The sequence below is a fragment of the Myotis nattereri genome (genome assembly GCF_964212035.1).
Source record: "Myotis nattereri genome assembly, chromosome: X".
NCBI classification, from domain to species: Eukaryota; Metazoa; Chordata; class Mammalia; order Chiroptera; family Vespertilionidae; genus Myotis; species Myotis nattereri.
Window position 1 is genome coordinate 92535990 of NC_138078.1, and position 19705 is coordinate 92555694.

The 19705-nt window shown below is 38.3% G+C and overlaps 1 protein-coding gene across 2 annotated transcripts in view; it reads right to left on the bottom strand.

Annotated features, from left to right (window-relative positions):
- Positions 1–4069: 4069 nt before the first annotated feature.
- The window catches only part of ZMAT1 (zinc finger matrin-type 1), a 31784-nt gene continuing 16148 nt past the window's right edge, over positions 4070–19705 (bottom strand). Inside the window, exons 3-7 of one of the 2 annotated variants that reach the window (XM_081115310.1) lie at positions 19347–19448; positions 19095–19269; positions 17522–17590; positions 7236–7335; positions 4070–5824 (exon numbers count right to left, since the gene is read on the bottom strand). In XM_081115310.1, the coding sequence (XP_080971436.1) occupies positions 4501–5824; positions 7236–7335; positions 17522–17590; positions 19095–19269; positions 19347–19448 (1770 nt within the window). In that variant the 3' untranslated portion in view covers positions 4070–4500. The remainder of the gene's footprint in view (positions 5825–7235; positions 7336–17521; positions 17591–19094; positions 19270–19346; positions 19449–19705) is intronic. The other variant, XM_081115311.1, reaches the window with a different exon arrangement.

A 19705-nucleotide genomic window follows, 5' to 3' on the forward strand; every position in this document is an offset into this window, starting at 1 on the left:
TATTCCACAAATAAGTGAGATCATGTGGTATTTATCCGCTCTCCAGTTCCATCCATGCTGTGGCAAATGGTAAGAGTTCCTTTTTCTTCTTCCTCTTCTTAAAGAATACCTTTCAGCATTTCATATAATGCTGGTTGGGTGGTGATGAACTCCTTTAGCTTTTTCTTATCCGTGAAGCTCTTTATCTGACCTTCTATTCTGAATGATAGCTTTGCTGGATAAAGTAATCTTGGTTGCAGGTTCTTGCTATTCATCACTTTGAATATTTCTTGCCACTCTCTTCTGGCCTGCATGGTTTCTGTTGAGAAATCAGCTGACAGTCATATGGGTACTCCCTTGTAGGTAACTGACTGTCTTTCTCTTGCTGCTTTTAAGATTCTCTCTTTGTCTTTTGCTCTTGGCATTTTAATTATGATGTGTCTTGGTGGGGTCCTCTTTGGATTCCTTTTGTTTGGGGTTCTCTGCGCTTCCTGGACTTGTAAGTCTATTTCTTTCACCAGGTAGGGGAAGTTTTCTGTCATTATTTCTTCAAATAGGTTTTCAATATCTTGCCCTCTCTCTTCTTCTGGTACCCCTATAATTCTGATATTGGTAAGCTTGAAGTTGTCCCAGAGGCTCCTTACACTATCTTCATATTTTTGGAATCTCTTTTCTTTTTTCTTCTTCGGTTGGGTATTTTTAGTTTCTTTGTATTTCAAATCTTTGACTTGATTATTGGGATCCTCTTGTCTGCTGTTGGATCTCTGTAAATTATTCTTTATTTCAGTCAGTGTATGCTTAATTTCTAGTTGGTCCTTTTTCATGTCCTCCATGGTCTCACTATACTTATTGAGGGACTCACTAAATTTATCAGCGGTTTCCATAAAATTCTTGAAAAACCTTATAACCGTGGCCTTGAACTCTATATCCAGTTGTTTGCTTTCCTCCATTTCTGCCATTTGTGACCTGTTTCTTTGTCTCCGCATTTTGGCTGCTTCCCTGTGTTGATAGAGTGGCTTTGTGTGCTAGGTGTCCTGTAGGGCCCAGTGGCTCAGCCTCCCCAGTTACCTGAGGTGGACACTCTTGGTGCACCCCCTTGTGGGCTTTGTGCACAGTCTTGTTGTAGTTATGCCTTGGTTGTTGTAGGATCACTGGGAGGAATTGACCTCCAGGCCAATTGGCAGTGAGAATCAGCTGTGTCTGCAGTGGGAAAACTTCTGTGCTGGAGACACCCTTCTGGGGCAAGACTTGCTTCAGTGGGGCTTTGGTGCTCACTGAGTCTGCACCCTGAGTGTGTCCCTTATGGATCTGAGGCGTTGTGATCTGGATGGTCCCCCTCTGACCACTGGGTACAGTGGCTCTTGGATCTAAGGAGGTGCTAATTTAGCCTCTGCCTGAGGTTACACAGCAGAAGCTGCCCTGATGAGGCTCAGCTGTGAAGCAATGCAAGCCGCTGTGGGGTCTTGGCCCTCCTCTTGGAAGTTCTGGGTCTGTCTGGCCCGGCTGCAGTTAGGTAATTATCAGGTTGCAAAGGGCCAGGGCATTCATATGCAAAAGCCTCTGCCTCAGCCTGGGTGGGGCGGGGTCTCAGGGAGTCAAGAGGGCGGAGCAAGCAGCTATGGCAGAGCCTCAGCCCTGCCCTGAGGAGTCACGGGTCTCAGTGTCCCGGTAACGGCTGCAAGCACCTCTGAGGGAAAGCCTCCCTCAAGTTCGCCCACTGCCAGACAGTCCAGTTTCTCCCCGTATGAGTCCTGGGTCCCCAGAGACTTCCTGGAACCGGAGTTCAGAGCTGTCGGGAGCTTGTGACTCCCTCCGGATTCAAAAAGACAGCCGCGTCCTCAGGTGCCAGCCCCTTTCCTCGCGCGCGAGCCGACGTACCTCTGCACTCCACCTCCGCAGCTCCTCCCGCTCTCAGTGTGCTTTTCTTTCCTTCTAGTTGTAGAATTTACACTCAGCCAGCCTTCCTGTAGTTCTGGACGATGTCCGTTTTGTGTTTTTGCTGTACCTTTCAATTGTTGTGGGAGGCAACAATTTCCCGGTGTTTATCTATGCCGCCATCTTAGTTTCTCCAGTAATTTGGTATCTTAGTTAATATTCTTATAAGTTTTGAATTCCCACCCCCCAGTTTTAAACACAAAATGGACTTTATTCAAAAGAATTTGTCAGTTCTTTGGTTGATTTCTCATCTCCCCTCCCCGCCCACCTTCCCTCTGAGGTTGGATGGTCTGTTTGATGCTTCTATGTCTCTGGATCTATTTTAGTTCATCAGTTTGCGTTGTTCATTAAACTTGTATGCATGCATATAAGCCTAACCCATGGACACAGATAGTATGGGGGTGAGGGCAGGTGCTGGGGAGGTGGGAACGACCTGTAGAGAGGTCAATGGAGGGGAAAGGAGACATTTAATACTTTAAACAATAAATTAATAAAAATAAAATAAAATTTTAAAAAATCAAAGAAATTGTCAGTTCTAAAAATGCTTACAGTTCAATCTATCTTGTCTCACATTTTTTGTGGGAAAAAAGTTGCCTTTTTGGCATGTTCAGAAAAGAGAATTTGCCTTTTTGTGTGTATGGCTAATTGACACTCTCTTTGCTTGACTCTGGTTCCTCTTTCCCCCTATCTCCAGTATACCAGATGTGTTTAAATAGAGAAAGTGATATTATATCACCAAATAATCTCATACCAACAGTCTTGCGGAATACAAGTTCATTTGTGGACCATATAATTCCCTTTTGGATTATTCATTCTATCAGCTACAAGCCCCAACCAATCATATGCTTCTGCTCATATTTACCATTTTATTCAAATCTCAAGAAAATCCAATTATTAAATGCTTTTCCTAAGTGCAAATACAACACCATCTAAATTTATGTGTTTTTTCATAGGACTAACACATCAAGGAATTACTGTAGTCTATTTTTTTCCTGTTCCTGATGACTCCATGTTGAATTCTTTTTTTATTTTATTTTATTTTTTAGATTTCAGAGAGGAAGGGCAAGGGAGAGAGAGATAGAAACATCAATGATAAGAGAGAATTTTTTATTGGCTGCCTCCTGCACACCTACCACTAGGGATCTAGCCTGCAACCCGGGCATGTGCCCTTGACAGGAATCAAACCTGGGACCTTTCAGTCCATAGGCTGATGCTCTATCCACTAAGCCAAACCGGCTAGGGCCATGTTGAATTCTAATGATATTCCCACAAGGTCACACAGAAACTTGATGTTACAACTGAAACCAGAATCCTGAGATTTACATTCCCTGGCTATTATTCCCTCTATACTATGGTGATGCTCAAATGCTTACAAGAGGCGCTTATTATATAAAAGGGAGCACTAGAGTAAAAAATAATCAAGATTAAGCCCTTTAAAGGTAATGTACCCTCACAGCCTTCTTCCACGTATAAATTATCCCTTCATTTTCAAGTATATAGTCAGTCATATTTCTCTAACTTAAAACTGAGCTCATATGAATATCAGCTTCTAAGCAAGCTGTAGAAGAAATAAAATTATTACAACTTTATAATGTGATCTCCCCAGAGGTACAGTCTTGTTTAATTATTTCCTCTCATTCCCAAAATTATCTTTGGCTGGGAAATGACCATTTACATTAAACAATATGTAGAAATTAAAACGCTTTAATATAATATAAACGTTTCCAGAATATAGACTTTGTATCAGTACTTTTAAAACTATATATCATCTAAGTTTATTATAGACTGTTTCATATTCCACTTTTAGAACTATAAAATACAAAAATACACTGCAAATTAGATTTAACAAACAAAAAAGCAGTCTAAATCTCTTCATACATTTTTCTTAGAGAAAATCAAGAAACATAAACACATAACAATAAAATACCATCAACACAAACCCAAACAAAGAATGGATTTTGTAATGCCTAGTAATTCTTTCACTTAAAATAAATGATATCCCATGGGTAAATAATTCATTATCACAGCAATTTGATGAGTTAGAAAGAGGGACAACCTCATTAAGGGAAATTACATTATATGTAAGAAATATGTAATTTCCCTCCCTCCCTCCCTCAAAAGAAAATGAGGAAAAATAACTTGACAAAAAGGCATATTAAATACTTTTACTTCACTTGGCTTTTGTTAGAGATTAAAGTCACTGTCCACTTAGGAAAATTCAAATAACATGAATTTCATAAAATGAAACTCTTTAACTTATTTCTTCAATTCAAACTTAAAATAACAAAACTAAAACATTCAAAATCCAAGAGTAGATTCGTCCCGAAGAATGACTTATGTCTTTTCTTCAACAGGTATACTTTTGTCTTATGTTCTTGTTTTGTTCTTATGTTCTTTCTCAAAGGCTAGGTTTAGGGTTGTGTGTTTCTTCTTTTAATTCAATTTCAATTTTTATACACAAAAAAAACTTTCCTGAGCTGACACTGACTGTATCCACCTCTTTTTCTTCACTGAACATTTCTTTGCCTAAATCTATATTCTTATAAGATTTCTTCAATTCATCTTCGAGTAAATTAACCTAAAAGTTCAAAATCCAAGAATAGACTCATCCCAAAGCATTTCCTCTTCTGTCTTTTCTTCAACAGATTTCTTTTTCTCTTTCCTGTGCTTACGTTCTTCTTTTGTAGAGGGTATACCGTGGCTTTTTTTCTTTTTTCGGTGCTTAAGCTTGCCTGAACTGACACTAACTTTATCTCCCTCTCTTTTCTTTTGTCGGATGCTCTTGTCCTTATTTAGGTCCATATCCCCATCACTCTTTTTCTTTTTATGCTTGGACTGCTCTTTTTCTGGCTTTTCTTCACCTTCCTCCAGATGCCTTCTCTTCTGATGTCTCCGTTTATGACGTGCTTGAGGGACACTGGTGGTGTTTTCTAAAGAGAGGTGCTTGTAAACTTCAGATTCTATACTGTATAAGCCAGAGTTGTTTTCTTGCTGACTAAGGCTTAGGGGTACTGGTTTTTCTGGGAAATAGTCTCTGGTGGACTGACAATAGGTCATAGAGTCTAGTTTCTGTTTGTTGTCATGAGCTGGTAAGCAATGAGGTAACTGATTTTTCACTACTTGTGAAATATTGTGTGATTCTGGGTAGGTCTGGAAAGTCTCAAATGGGATTCTTGGCTCAGACATTCTATGTCTGGGTCTGGAATCAAACATTTCTCTGTACTTATGAGTTTCCATAGAGCTATCACTTAACTTTCTGAAACAAGTCTTTGGATGTAGTCCTCTGGCTTTCTGCACTTCGATGTAATCTTCAAGTTCATTTTGGAAAGAATCATATGTCCTCTTTAAGTAAGCTGGTGGTAACGAATGATGTAACTGGCTTTCCACCGGTGAAATATTGTATGGTCGTTGGAAGGTATGAGAAGTCTGAACTGGAAATCTTTGCTCATTGATTCTTTGTCTGGATCCAGAATCAACTTCTCTGTACCCCTGGGTTTCCATAGAATTCCCTCTTATCTTTCTGAAACAAGTCTTTGGATGTAATCCTCTGGCTTTTTGCACTTTGATGTACTCTTCCAGTTCATCTTGGAAAGAGTCATATGTCTTCCTTGAATAAGCTGGTAAGTAATGAGGTAAGCGGTTTTCCACTGTTTGCGAAATTTTGTATGATTCTGGGTATGTCCGGAAAGTCTCATATGGGTGTCTTTGTTCATATACTCTATGTCTGGATTGGAAATCAACCACTTTTCTGTATCCACGGGTTTCCAAAGAATTATCTTCCATTTTTCTGAAACAAATCTTGGGCTCTGGTTCTCTAACTTTCTGGGCTCTCATGTAATCTTCACTTTCTACTTGGTAAGAGTCTTGTGTCTTCTTTGAATTCTTCACTAGACTGATAGTTATGGATTCTCTGCAACAAAGACAGTAGAAAGTTCTTGTTACTAGATTATTTTATTCTGAATATTTTTCTGTACCTTTGAAAAGATTACTCTAAAAAAACACAGATTTTTAAAACCTACCTAAAATAAAAGCTAAAAATCATGACTTTTTATGCCAAAAAAAGAAGCAGCAAGAATGGTCAGATATGTCCCAGGTACTTCTCAATATTCTACATATAAAAACATTTTCAGGTGTGGGAATATGGGTACAAAGAAGCAGACATATCTGATACTGTTATAGTACTTAGAATGTAAGACATGCTGAGATGTGTGGGAAAGGACCAATAATATTTAAACACTATCAGAAGATGATCTCATCTGAATATCACATTGTTTTAAAAGTTTTGATTAGTTAGTTCCTTGTATAAATATTTTAAATGTGATGGCTATTTATTCTGGAATCCTGAGATTTTCTTAGAAGTCTAAATGGCCGAAACCGGTTTGGCTCAGTGGATGGAGAGTCGATCTGCGGACTGAGGGGTCCCGGGTTCGATTCCGGTCAAGGGCATGTACCTTGGTTGTGGGCACATCCCCAGTGGGAGATGTGCAGGAGGCAGCTGATCGATGTCTCTCTCTCATCGATGTTTCTAACTCTCTCTCTCGCTTCCTCTCTGTAAAAAATCAATAAAATATATAAAAAAATCTTTTAAAAAAAAAAGAAGTCTAAATGAAGGTTAATTTGGTGAGTCAGACAATTTACCTCCTAGGTATTCACACTCAATAGTATAAATCTCTTCTACTATAATAAATAATTTAATGTTATGCTTTGATTTTAAAAGCAACAAACCAATATACAATAGCTACCAGTAAGTACCTGTCTGTCCTGCTACCTGACTTATCTAGCCCCTAACTATCCACTCAATCTTCTCCTCCTTAAAATAATAGAATAGAATGGGATAAACATTTATTGAGCTCCTACTATGTTCCAGGCCAGGCACTTTACCCACATTTTTATATTTCATTATAACCACTTTATATCAGAACTGTCCAAAGTTACATAATTGAAGGAAAGATAGATCTGGTATTCCAATCCAAGTCTCTCTAACAGCAAGACTTTTGTTATTAACCACTATACTTCACTGGAAGAATGATGACCAGATCACGGAATCTGGAACTAAACCAACCTACCAGGTATTATTTGAATTTGTATGGTTAGCCAGAGAATGATCCTTTAACATATCCCTCCAAAGAAAAATAATACTGTCAGAGAACTTCCTTGGAGATGTTACAAGCATGAAATATGTTACAAATACCACAAATCATATACAGGATTAACTCCTAACGAAATAAATGCTTAGAAAATTTGTAAAATACATGCAAGGGCACTTGGTAGAAGCCCTAGTATTTGATGTTATAGGAGCATTTTGGCAAAAAAATACTTACTTAGTTTGATGTTCACTTCCTTGCATATGGAACCGGAACATTTCTAATGATGTAAAGGTGATATTACAAATATAACAATTGTAGGTTCTCACACTAAATGCTGAAAAAACAGTTCAAATTAAGGTCAATATGGATACACTTAGGATCACATAGCTGGACAGGAATTTACTAGACACCATCTACTTCAACTTACCCAATCCTATATAATAAAAACCTAATATGCAAATCAACTGAACTACTGAATGACCTGCAGAACTGGTCGCTATGACATGCACTGACCACCAGGGAGCAGACACTCAATGCAGGAGCTGCCTCCTGCTGGTCAGTGTGCTCCCACAGGGGAGTACCAGTCAGCCAGAAGCCAGGCACACAGCTGGCAAGTGCAATGGTGGTGGCTGGAGCCTATCCTGCCTCTGCAGCAGCAGCAGCACTAAGGAACAGCTAGCTAAGTGGTAAGGAGCAATGAGCAGGTGGGTGGTAAGGAGCAAGGGGTCCTGGACTGAGAGAGGGATGTCCGACTGCTGGCGTAGGCCTGCTCTCCCTGGGACATCCTCCAAGGGGTCCCGGACCATAACAGGGTGCAGGCTGGGCTGAGAGACCCCCCCGCGCTTACACAAATTTCGTGCACTGGGACTCTAGTTTAAAGATAAGGCCTAGAAAGGTCAAGTGACTTAGTCAAAGTCACAGAACCAGTTAGTAATAGAGATAGCCTCTCAGAGTTCATGTCTCTTAATTTAAAGCCCAGTATTCTTTATACAACGTCACACTGCTTCTCTAGCCTTGGCTTCTTTCCTAAAAAATCTGCTGTCTGCCTGCTTATTGTTTCTATGTGTGAGTGCTGTAGGCCCAATGAGCCTTTACCTCTTAACCCCTCAACCAACCTCTTTTTGTTTTCCCCTTATTTTTTACACCCAACCAAAACCTGAAACATCCCAAAAGCTTAAAAGCAAACAAAAGCAAATATTTACTCTCTTACCTGAAATCACTGTAGTACATTAGTTAGTCAAAAGTACTTTCCACAGACAGATTTTAGAAAGGAGATAGGTTTAGTGAGACCCACTCTCAGGACAAAAGCTGAAAGCAAAATTCTAAAACAAAACTATGAGTTACCACTTCAAAAGAGTTAACAGCTACAGAAAAGGTATACTAACTACCTCTCTATTATGCTTTGCAGGTAGAATTGTAAACAGGGGATAAGTTAATTTTTATTTTCTTAATCTCATCATCCTTCCATTATCTCTTTGGTCAGAAGAAACAAATTAATAAATTTCATAAACCAAAAATAAAAATCAATCCCACCTTTAAAAATCAATAAATTGGTGGATGCATAGATTTTAGGTCAAGCAAGGTCATCTTTGAAATCAAACAGCAACTTAATCATTTATATTATGCTAAAATAATCATTACCAAGTATATTGACCTTTCTGAAGCAAAGATTATTCATAGAAACAGGAAACTAGTGTCAAGGGGAAAGAAAGATGCTGATTTTGAAGAACATGAGAACTCTGCTCACTCTTGACACACTATTTGGGGCAAGGAGAACTTAGCAGAATATGACCAAGTTTGAATGAGTGATTCTTCAAAACTATCCTCTCTCCCTGTGCTCTGATTTTGTGCTTGCAAAGTTATGTTCTGATTATAATTTGGCTTCCCATATTATTTGATACCAAAAAAAAGGATACCCTGGATGATTATTTTTTAAACCCTGGGAACTGAAATATATACAGGGTGGGGCAAAAGTAGGTTTACAGTTATGAGTATGCAAGACAGTTTATTTTTGTATTATTATTTATTAATTATTTTATTGTTTTCCATAGGAACAACTGGGATGTTAATGAAAAAATACAGATCTTCAGGCTCTTCCTTTGGAGAACATGCTTTTCTGTGTCTGGGGCAGGGCATTTGTATTTTAATAATACCCAAGGCTGTGGTTATTAGAGAATGTGTGAGAAATGCACTAAGGGAATACTTACCAGTTCCTTATTTATTAGCATCTTCCAAATCTGTCTGTGGTGTGGTGAGTACCTGATTTGAGGCAGATGGACTCAGAATATTCTGGACTTCTTTCAAAGCTAAGGACTAAATTGAAGACTCTTCATGCTCACAGCAATGCTTTTCAATAAATTGCTATCTTTATTTAACAGATATGGAAATTAAGACTCAGATTCATTTGGCCAACACCATTCATTCTGAGGGCATTCAAATTATGCAAGATAAGCAGGAGTCCCTGTTTCTTCTAAATTAGTGTTTCTCAATGCTAGTTACACATTAGAGCCACATGGAGAACTTTAAAAGTTTTCATGTTACAGTTCACATCAGACCCATTAAATCAGAATCTCTGAGAGTGGAACCAGGCTTTCTGACTTCTTAAAAGTATTCTAGATGATTTTTCTGTGCAGCCACTGTTGAGCATCACTTCCCTAGTTTATCAAGCCAATGATCTTCATTATGATTATAAACTTAGATTATATTTCAGAGGTTTTACATTTCTTTAGTGTTTATAAAATAAATGGTATATAATGTCTTTCTCAGTTCCTCCTTTGTTTCTTCAAAAATCACGTAAGATTATAATATAGACTAGAGGCCCAGTGCACAAAATGCGGGCGAGGGGGGTCCCTTAGTCCAGCCTGCGCCCTCGGAGGATGTCCAACTGCTGGTTTAGGACCCATCCCCGGCAGTTGGACATCCCTCTCGCTATCCGGGATGCTGCATACACCAGTGACCATACTTTTCATACAGGTGAAAGGCATCTTGCTGTTGTATGGGCACCTACATTTTTTTGCCCTCATTATAAAAAGTAGTACATAACATGATTCTTCTGAGGCAATACTACCATTTTCCCCATCTTATGGGTGGAAAAACTGAAGCAGAGAGACGTTAAGTAATTGGCTTTGTCACATAGTTATAAGGGACAGAATCAGGGCTGATCACAAAATGTGCAAGCCAGAGTCCATGCATGTCATCCCTGCATCATCCTGTTTTTTCAATGTTAGAGTAGCCTAGCCAGGTTTTAATTTTTAAATCTAAGAGACTGTTCCCAATATATAGGGTAGGGTCCCTAGGCATGGCTGGCAATCAGGGCCAATCTGTGGGGCAACCAGTGGGCAGGGTGATCGAGTGGCAGGACCCACTAGCACCTACCTTGGCTGGCAGCCTGGCACCACCCACTGGTCACCTCCCTCTTGAGGGGCAGACACTCAACACAGGAGCTGCCCCCTGATGGTTAGTGCGTGTCATAGCAACCAGTCGTTTCACCATTTGGTCTGTTTACATATTAGGGTTTTATATAGGACTAGAGGCCCAGTGCACAAAATTCTTGCACTCAGGGGGGTCCCTCAGCCTGGCCTGCACCCTCTCACAGTCTGGGAGCCCTCAGGGGATGTCTGACTGATGGCTTAGGCCCGCTCCCCCAAGACATCCTTAGTGCTGCCGCAGAGCCTGGCTTCTGGCTGAGCAGCGGTCCCCCTGTGGGAAAGCACTGATCACAAGGGGTCAGCTCCTGCATTGAGCGTCTGCCCCCTGTTGGTCAGTGCACATCATAGCTACTGGTCATTCCACCATCAGGCTGAAACTAGCTCTCCGACATCCCCCAAGGGGTCCTGGATTGCGAGAGGGCACAGGCTAGGTGAGGGACCCCACCGGTGCACAACTGAGGCCAGGGAGGGATGTGGGAGGTTGGCCAGCTGGGGAGGGATCATGGGAGGGCTCCCGGGCATGTCCGGCCCGTCTCGCTCAGTCCCAATCAGCTGGACCCCAGCAGCAAGCTAACCTAACAGTCAGAGTGTCTGCCCTCTGGTGGTCAGTGCATGTCATAGCGACTGGTCCACCAGTTGACTGTCTGCCCCCTGGTGATCAGTGCACATCATAGCGAGCCATTGAGCAGCTTTAGCATATCATTAGCATATTACACTTTGATTGGTTGAACAGCCAACTGGATCACCACACACTTAGCATATTAGGCTTTTATTACATAGGATAATACAAGGTTTTATATAGGATAATACAAGAGTTTCGAGGAACTGCAGGTCACACATGAAAGGTCCAGAGGTACTTCTGAAACTGTGGTCTCATTACTATTAACTTAGCCATTGTCTTTTTCACACACTGATAATCCTTATCTTTTTGTAAGATATTCACATTGCAGAAAATAATATATAAAAACAGTGTAAACCCTTTCTGTGAAGATATAAAATATATTTATTGGCCCTGAGATAAAAATTCCTGATCTAATACTCCTGGAATCTGCCTGCATATGTTTCTTATGCTCTCTACCTTTCTATCTGAAACTGCTCCTTGGTCCTGTCTAGCTTTTCTGCCCTTAGCTCTGCTAAGATTCCTTGTTTCTGACTTTAACCAGAAACTCAAGCTCCTTTGCACCTTATACTTTTCAGAATCTTCCATAACCACTTGTGGGGTCCACATTTCTCCTAATCACAGCCCAATCTCATAACTCCCTTGATTAAGGTCTTTGTTTTCAAAGCATAAATTAGGGAAGTGCATGTCCTCATAGTCTAACATTGTGGTCCACAATCTTGGCTCTATATTATAATCAATTGGGGAGTTAAAAAAGAAAACAAAACGTTAATATTTAGGTCCCAGGGATTCTTATATAATTGATTTGAGGGAAGGCCTGAGCACTAGAATTTCTAACAGCTCCATGAGTTATTCCAATATGTAGTCAAGGATGAGAAACATGGGTCTAATGTCTTAAATGCGGATAAAACAATTGGTACTATATGTACGCAAAAATGCAACTTGATATGGGATTTAACTTATGAAGAAAAAAATGTCCAGCTTACCTTTTAAAAAAATTTTTATGACAGGAGAACAAAACATTTTTAAAAACTAACATTTCTTGAGGACCTATTCTGTGATGGATACTGTATATACTGCTTTATTTCATCCTTTTTCAATCCTGTGAAGTAGCCTTATTTTTATTTTATACTTGAAGAATCTGAATTGCAACTGGGCAAGTGGCTTTGAACATGTCTAGGAATCTATGTTTATCCCTCTACACAACATTTCCTCTCAATAAACTATTAGCAAATATTAATTGAGGGAAAATTATATAGTCATTACCATATAAAGCACCGAGAAGGATATTAAAGAATAAAATATAATCCTTTGTCTCAAGGAGGCTAATTCAATTAAGGGGCTATAGTTAATGCAATTGTCAATAAACAGTAAAGCCTATGAGAAATCAGAGAAAGAGGATAATACCAAGAGCTGGAGCAGTGAGGGTGGTCATGATGGATCTTGGAGGAGAAGAAGGATTTGAAATGTAAAGAAAGTGGATAAGGGCATCCAGGGGGTGAAAACAGTATCAGGTATGGCAGAGACATAAATTAGCATGATGTGTTTAATTCAAATAATCTGTTCAACAAGCACCAATGTGGCACCAAACATCAAGCTAGATCAGGGGTGGGCAAACTTTTTGACTCGAGGGCCACAATGGGTTCTTAAACTGGACCGGAGGGCCGGAACAAAAGCATGGATGGAGTGTTTGTGTGAACTAATATAAATTCAAAGTAAACATCATTACATAAAAGGGTACGGTCTTTTTTTTCAATAGTTTTATTCATTTCAAATGGGCCGGATCTGGCCCGCGGGCTGTAGTTTGCCCACGGTTGGCAGCTAGATGCTAAGGGTAGAAGATGAATAAAATGGGCAGGTTGCTCACAATTCCAAATGAGAAACAGATGCATGAACAGAGTTCAACTTCATTCGGTAAAAGGTAAAAGAGGTATGCTTAATGTGTATAAAAGAGGTATGCTTAATGGGTACAGGAGCTCAAAGAAGCAGAGGCAATGAGAACAATATGGGGGTCTGAAGGGGACTATTGGAAGAAATGATGCCTTAGTTAAATTTGGAAGGATGAAAAATAGTTAACGTAATGAAAAGAGTTGAGTACCATAGGCAGAGGAAATAGCATTAAAAATGAAGATGTGGTATACATATATATACACAGTGGAATACTAATCAACCATAAGATGAAATACTGCCATTGCAACAACATGGATAGATCTTGAGAATATCATGCTAAGCGAAATAAGTCAGACAATAAAAGTCAAGAACCATATGATTTAACTCATATGTGGGATATAAAACTGGAAGCAACTAATGAAAAAAACAAGACAAACAAACAAAAACTCATAGACACAAACAACAGTATGGTCTTTACCTGAGGAAAGGGGGATGGGAGTAGTAAAGGGTAAAGGACGTCAAATATATGGAGCGAAGGAGATTTTAATTTGGGTGGTGGGCACACAATGCAATATACAGATGATGTAGCATAGAATTGTACACTTGAAACCAATGTCACCCCAATAAATTCATTTTTAAAAAGAGAGAAAAAAAACACTGAAATGTCTGCAGGAACTTCTTAAAATTTAAAATTGTTTAAAAAAATTCGAATTGTTTTAGAAATAAATATAAGGGTATGAGATGGGAGAGGCAAAAGGTTGTCAGATCAAAGAGAGACCTACATGCTATGTTAAGAAGCCTAGACTTTTTATTTTGTGCATTGGAAACCTTGAATTTGAGAGGAGCAAGCCTGAAAGTAAGGAGACCACAGTTATGTAAATACTAGAGGCCTGGATTTGCACACTGGTGGGGTTCCTCGGTGTGGTCCGCGGGGATAGGGTTGAAATCAGCAGTCCAACGCCACATGCCACTCCTGCCTGCTGCTCCCGTTCATCCCAGCCCCACTGCTACTAGGTAATGAGAGAATAACAATGAGATATAAGTAAAGCCTTTCAGAAGGTTATTGCAGCATTAAAGTGTGAGATGATGGTAATGGAATGTAATGGAAGGGTACAGGAAGGAGAAATAGTTCTAAGAAGACTTAGTAAGACTGACTGATGGACAGGATAACGGGAATTAAGTAATCAAAGTTCTCAAAGATTCAAGTGTTGGTGACAAATAGTGGCACCACTGACAAAGAGAGAAAACTTGGGAAATTCAAATTGGTTTTAGTGGAGATTATTATTTCAATGTAAGATATGTTGAGTTACAGGTGGAAATGAGACATCTATGTGCAATAATGGGGCTAGAAATTAGTAAGATATGCAAAACAAGTAAATAAATAATACATACATACTTTAGTTCCATATTGTTATGGTAGCCATTCCTGTGCTAATAAGATCTGGGCTGGATAAGGAACATGAAGAAATAGTGAGAATGATGAAGAAAGAGGGAGATTAGATATAGTGGAAACATATAAACAACAGCAAATGGAAAAGAAGTCAAAGAGAGTAAGAAGGGAGAAAATGGTTGGAGAGTGAAATATTTAAGGAGGCATGTGTTAAACACTTTTTGTCTTACTACTTGCTCATATATATAATGTAGGCTTCTGCTGTTGCAGTTCTTTGAAATTCTCATTTGCTAAATTAAATTCTCCAGCTACTTTTTGATCCTCAAATGGTTACTGTTCTAAAAAATGGAATAGTCAAGGCAAGGTTGATAATCTCTTCTTTGGGCTCTAGCTTTAGAAGCTAGTGTAAAATGACTTCAATGGTTGGATTAAATTCTGTTGATGATCAGCAACCCTTTCCCAGGCAGATGAAAATATTATCCAAACTTTTTTCTCTTATTCTAATAACCCTGAGACCTCAGAGTACTAAAATGACCCCCCCCCCCTTCAAGATACACACACTTCTCATAGCTGACTCGGTTCCAATTTTACCTAATGCCATTAAACTAGAAGTCACTTATTTCAGATACCCTAAGCCCAACAATACAAAAAATAACAATAAAAAAATAAAAAACCTCTACCAAGTGGAAGTTTGTGATTTCTCTAAACATCTACTACTTTCAGAAGCCCTATGACTTCTATTTCTACACTTGCCTAAATAACAATTCTTTAAAACCCTACATAAAAACACAGATCTTTGTGTAACTTTGGGAGAGAATTTGAATCACATTAAGAAACTTAAGTAGTATAAACACAGGGTTAGCACTCAATATATAAAAATAAATAGCAGACAACAGGGGGTGAGGGTGAGGGCAAGACTGGGGAGATGTGGGGACAATGGGGGCAATAAAGACACATTTGTAATACCTTAATAAAAAATTTAAAAATTTAATAGTTCATTGGTTCATATATTAGACTAATCTCTATTGAGGTAGACATACTCTGCCACTGGAAATAGAAATTAGTTAAGTGAAGTCCCTTCCCTCAAATACCTTACATTCTAATGGGAGCTAAAGATACATGGAGAGATAACTAGATACACAAGAATGGGTGGAAGTGAGCCAAGACAAGAGGGACATGGAGATGTTCCAGGCAAAGGCAACATGAACAAGGTCATAGAGACAATAAATAGGGTAATGATTTCTGGAAACCTTAAAGAGTTTGTAGGTTCTGACCCACGCAGATCATGGCAGGAAGTAGTAGAGGATAAGCCTTGAGAAGGTAGGCAGGGACAACATGGTAAAGAGCTATGAAGCTTAGATTTTATCCTTAGAAAATAGAGAAACAATTATGAATTTTTAAGCAAGGGAATGACATGGGAAATGTGCACTTTAGGTGAAATATTCTAGTGATTAAATTGAGGACATATTTGACAGACAAAAATGATAGCAGGGAGAGTGGTTGGGAGGTTATAGCAATATTCTAGAACAATGCTTCTCAAAATTTATTGTATATACAAATCACCTGGGGATCTTGTTAAAATGCGTATTTTGATTCCGTAGGTCTGAAGTGAGGCCTGAAATTCTTTTTTCTTCTAACAAGCTCTCAAGTGATGCCAATGAATATGTCCACAAACCATACTTTGAGTAGCAAAGCTCTAGGAAAGATGTTGAGGGTCTGAACTAGTGTGGGAAGAACAGGCTGAAGATAAGGAATAGGTAATATTTTGGAGGTAAAACAGTCATGGTTTGGTGCTTCATTCGATATAGAAAGTGAATAAGGTGGTGTGGGGGATTCCCAGTTAATTACAGGTTTCTAGTTTGAATGACTTGGTGGATTTGAAATAGCTATAAGGTATCCAGTGGAAGTAACAGCTACCATTTGGATCTATGAGTCTAAAGCTTGCCAGAAAAATTATAAGCATACAAATGAGAGACGAAATCAGAGGGTAAATTAGGTCATGTTTGTAGAGTAAGGGCAAGAACGGAACCATGGGAATATCTACATTTAGGTAATGGATTTTTTTTTAAAGAGCCCCCCCCCCCAAAAAAAAACAGAAAAGAAGTAGAATCACAGGAGAAGAACCAGAGCATAAGGAGTTACATATGACAAAAGAATAGAGCTTTAAGAAGAAAGAAGTAATGAACATTTTCACATGAAGCAGAAAAGGTCTAGTAAGGAAAGACTTAAAAAATAAGAGTGAGTGGAGGGAAAGACGTAGGTGGAAGAAAGAATATGAAAAGGTAATAAAATATACCAATAGTGAGAAGGTGCCTATGGGGGTAAAATGAAAAAAAAAAAAAAAAGAAGGTTAGAAGAGCAAGTAGATCACTCCAGTCAGGATCAGAATTTTTATTTGTGCCTGAATTCTTGACACTTTTTCTTAGCACCTTTGTTCATCCTTCCTCCTTCCCACTCCTACCAATCTAAATCATGCATTTCCTCTAAAAATATTTTTGAACCATGATGTTTCACTCCTCCATAAATACATACATAAATCCATGTCTGTAGCCACTTGCAATGAAATATTACCTACTAACTAGTTTATACACCTATCCTGAGAAAATAGTTTATCCACCCTCATTTGTATTCCCAAGAGACACTTAAAACATACTTAGTGAATAAATGGTAAAACCACACAATACTAATTTAAAATACTTCCTTATGTACTTATGATATAACCAGGAACCATGAAAATACCTATATTTGATTCTGTAATTAATAAGGGTCATTTAAAACTTTCTGGGTCTCATTTTCTAGAAAACCAACAGACAGAACTAGATAGACTCTAAGTCCTTACTTACCTAAAAATATATGATCCCATGAGTACTATCAGCCTCCTACTCAATAAGAGTCAAATTGTATCTACATAAGCCAGTAGTTTGTGTTTAAAAATACAAACTTCCTATGAAATTTTTGTGATATTTTTACTGTTTACCATTTGCATCTGATTTTGCTAGAAGAGGTTTCTCTCTTATCTTGTCTACATATTTCTTTCTAGCTTCATTTCTTTTGTGTTTTGTCCCAACATAATGTTGTTGGGCCATTAATGGACTATTAAAAGAAGCAGAGCAGAGTTTGCAATACTTGTTTGGATTATTCAAATCCAAAGCAGTGCTGAAAGAGGAAGGCATAGTCTTGTCTTTAATCCCACCTGGAGGAGGCTTGACTGCAAGGGGCTTCAGAAAAGTTGATTCTGCAGAAGTAATAATAGGCACACCTGCTAAAATAGTCATAATGAGAAGTGATCAACATGTGTTCAGCTATTAGAGCTACATTGATTATAAAGTATTAGGGAAATTTAGAATGCTTTTAAAACCCACTATCTTTTTATTTTTTTCACATTTGGGTTAAAAATAAGTGCCTTCTGTGAGAAAGGAAAGTTGAGTACAAATCTGTCACCAAGTTTCTCCAATAAAGATACAGGAAAGGATGTTCAACATCAGGCATTGACTAATTATATTAATCGGAAAAATCAATGAAAGCTGTCTTAGGATGGTTCTTGAAATTAGTGAGGGTAAAACAGATGGTACCAAATACTAAGTTGGGGTCCCTGAGTAGCAGAGTAAGTCATCTATTCAGTCCAGATTTGCTGTGTCTGTATCAAAATAAAATGTATGCAGGTGTTTAAGGCTATAAAATTATACACTTTCACAATTACAGTTATTTCAGAGCTCTTTCATTTGGTCTCCTCTCTGAGACCAAATTGATGTGTTTGGGTAACTGAAGATAAGACTTTACAAGACGCTTTCTTTTGTAGGGCACACTGATTCTAGCCCTTTTAGAATGACAGACAGAAAAAAAATACAAAAATTAGAGAGACAATATATTTTAATGCTGGATGAGGCCTACACTATCAATTGGAAATTAATGTTGGTAAATTTTCCATGCCAAGCATGCCATATCCTTAAAGTGCTGAAGTTAGTGAAAATGTGGTAAATTATTTATTCAGAGGATTAATCATCTCATTTTTTTGTTCTAGCACACACATTTTTCAAAATACTAGTTAGGTTTTCCAGGTTGTACTCTGCCACCTCAGGCAAGAAGTTAGAAGTTTGGGTGATATCTCTCATATGCTCGTGACCCAACATCACTGGAAGGAAGAGGCAATGTTTTATAGTTCACTGTATCTTTAGGATCTAGCATAAAAATAGGTACTTAATAACTACTGATTGATGATACTAATGATATTTTTTTCTTTATTTTCATAGGAAGGAAGAAATGAGCTATCAGGGTAAAAGGAGATTCTATAACTTACTTATTTTTTTGCCTACAGTTGTAGTCAGGATGCTGAATCATAACTATATTATGGGGTCTGAACCCACACATGAGATGATGTTCTGGAAAGTACTAAATTAAAAAAAAGAATGAGATAGATGCCAAGGAGAAGTAAGAAGCTAAGATGTTATGATTTGATTAGAAAGTGAAGAATTCAGGCTGGTTATTGTTTCTTTATAGCAGGCATAGCAAATCACCTATTTTTGAATTTAATAAACTGAAAAGGAGAGGTCATAATATTTCCTAAAATTCAGCTAACAATTATAATCTCTATAGTAAATTATAAGAACACAGAAAGAGATTAACTGGGCAGAAGAAGAAGAATCAATATATTGCCCTGGAGTGAAAGTTTCTCTGAAAAAGAAATAGATGGCAGAGTTGGGGGGGGGGCGGGAGGGGGATGATAGAGAGATCCTGTATTGAAGCTAAAGAAGTAAATGTAATCTTACCCATCTTCGCCTGAAATCCTGACGGAGGTACCTGATCATGCTCCTCCATTAATTGCTTCAATTTTTTAGTATGGACTTTCCCCACATAGTGAGACTGAGCAACAATTGGAGAGTTAAAAGTCATGTTGCAGAGATCACAAAATTTGTTTCTGTCCACTACTTCACTTTTATGCACCTGAAATAAGCACAATCTTATTAGAAAGATTCAATAACTCAAAATTTAGAATTACAACATCAACATAGACCACTCACCTGAAAATTTCTAACGTTCATCTTCATTTTTTTACTAGGCACTTCATTTTGTTTTCCATACATATGAAAATAAAACCTAACATTTTCAGCATGTTTTTCACTCTGTAAAAAGATGTAATATGACTTTATTCAATAACAGTGACACTCCAAATTTATACCTCTTTGAATTTGAGGACAGAATTTGTAAGCTATAATTTATTTGGTGTGTACCAAGTTTATAAAAGAGCTTCACATGCTTTCAAATCTCTAAATCTCAGTGAAATGAAAATTATGCTACAACTCAAGAAGGCAATAACATTTTGGTACAGAACCATAAAATATAGGGGAAATCTATATGACAAAAGTGCAGAGAATGGTTT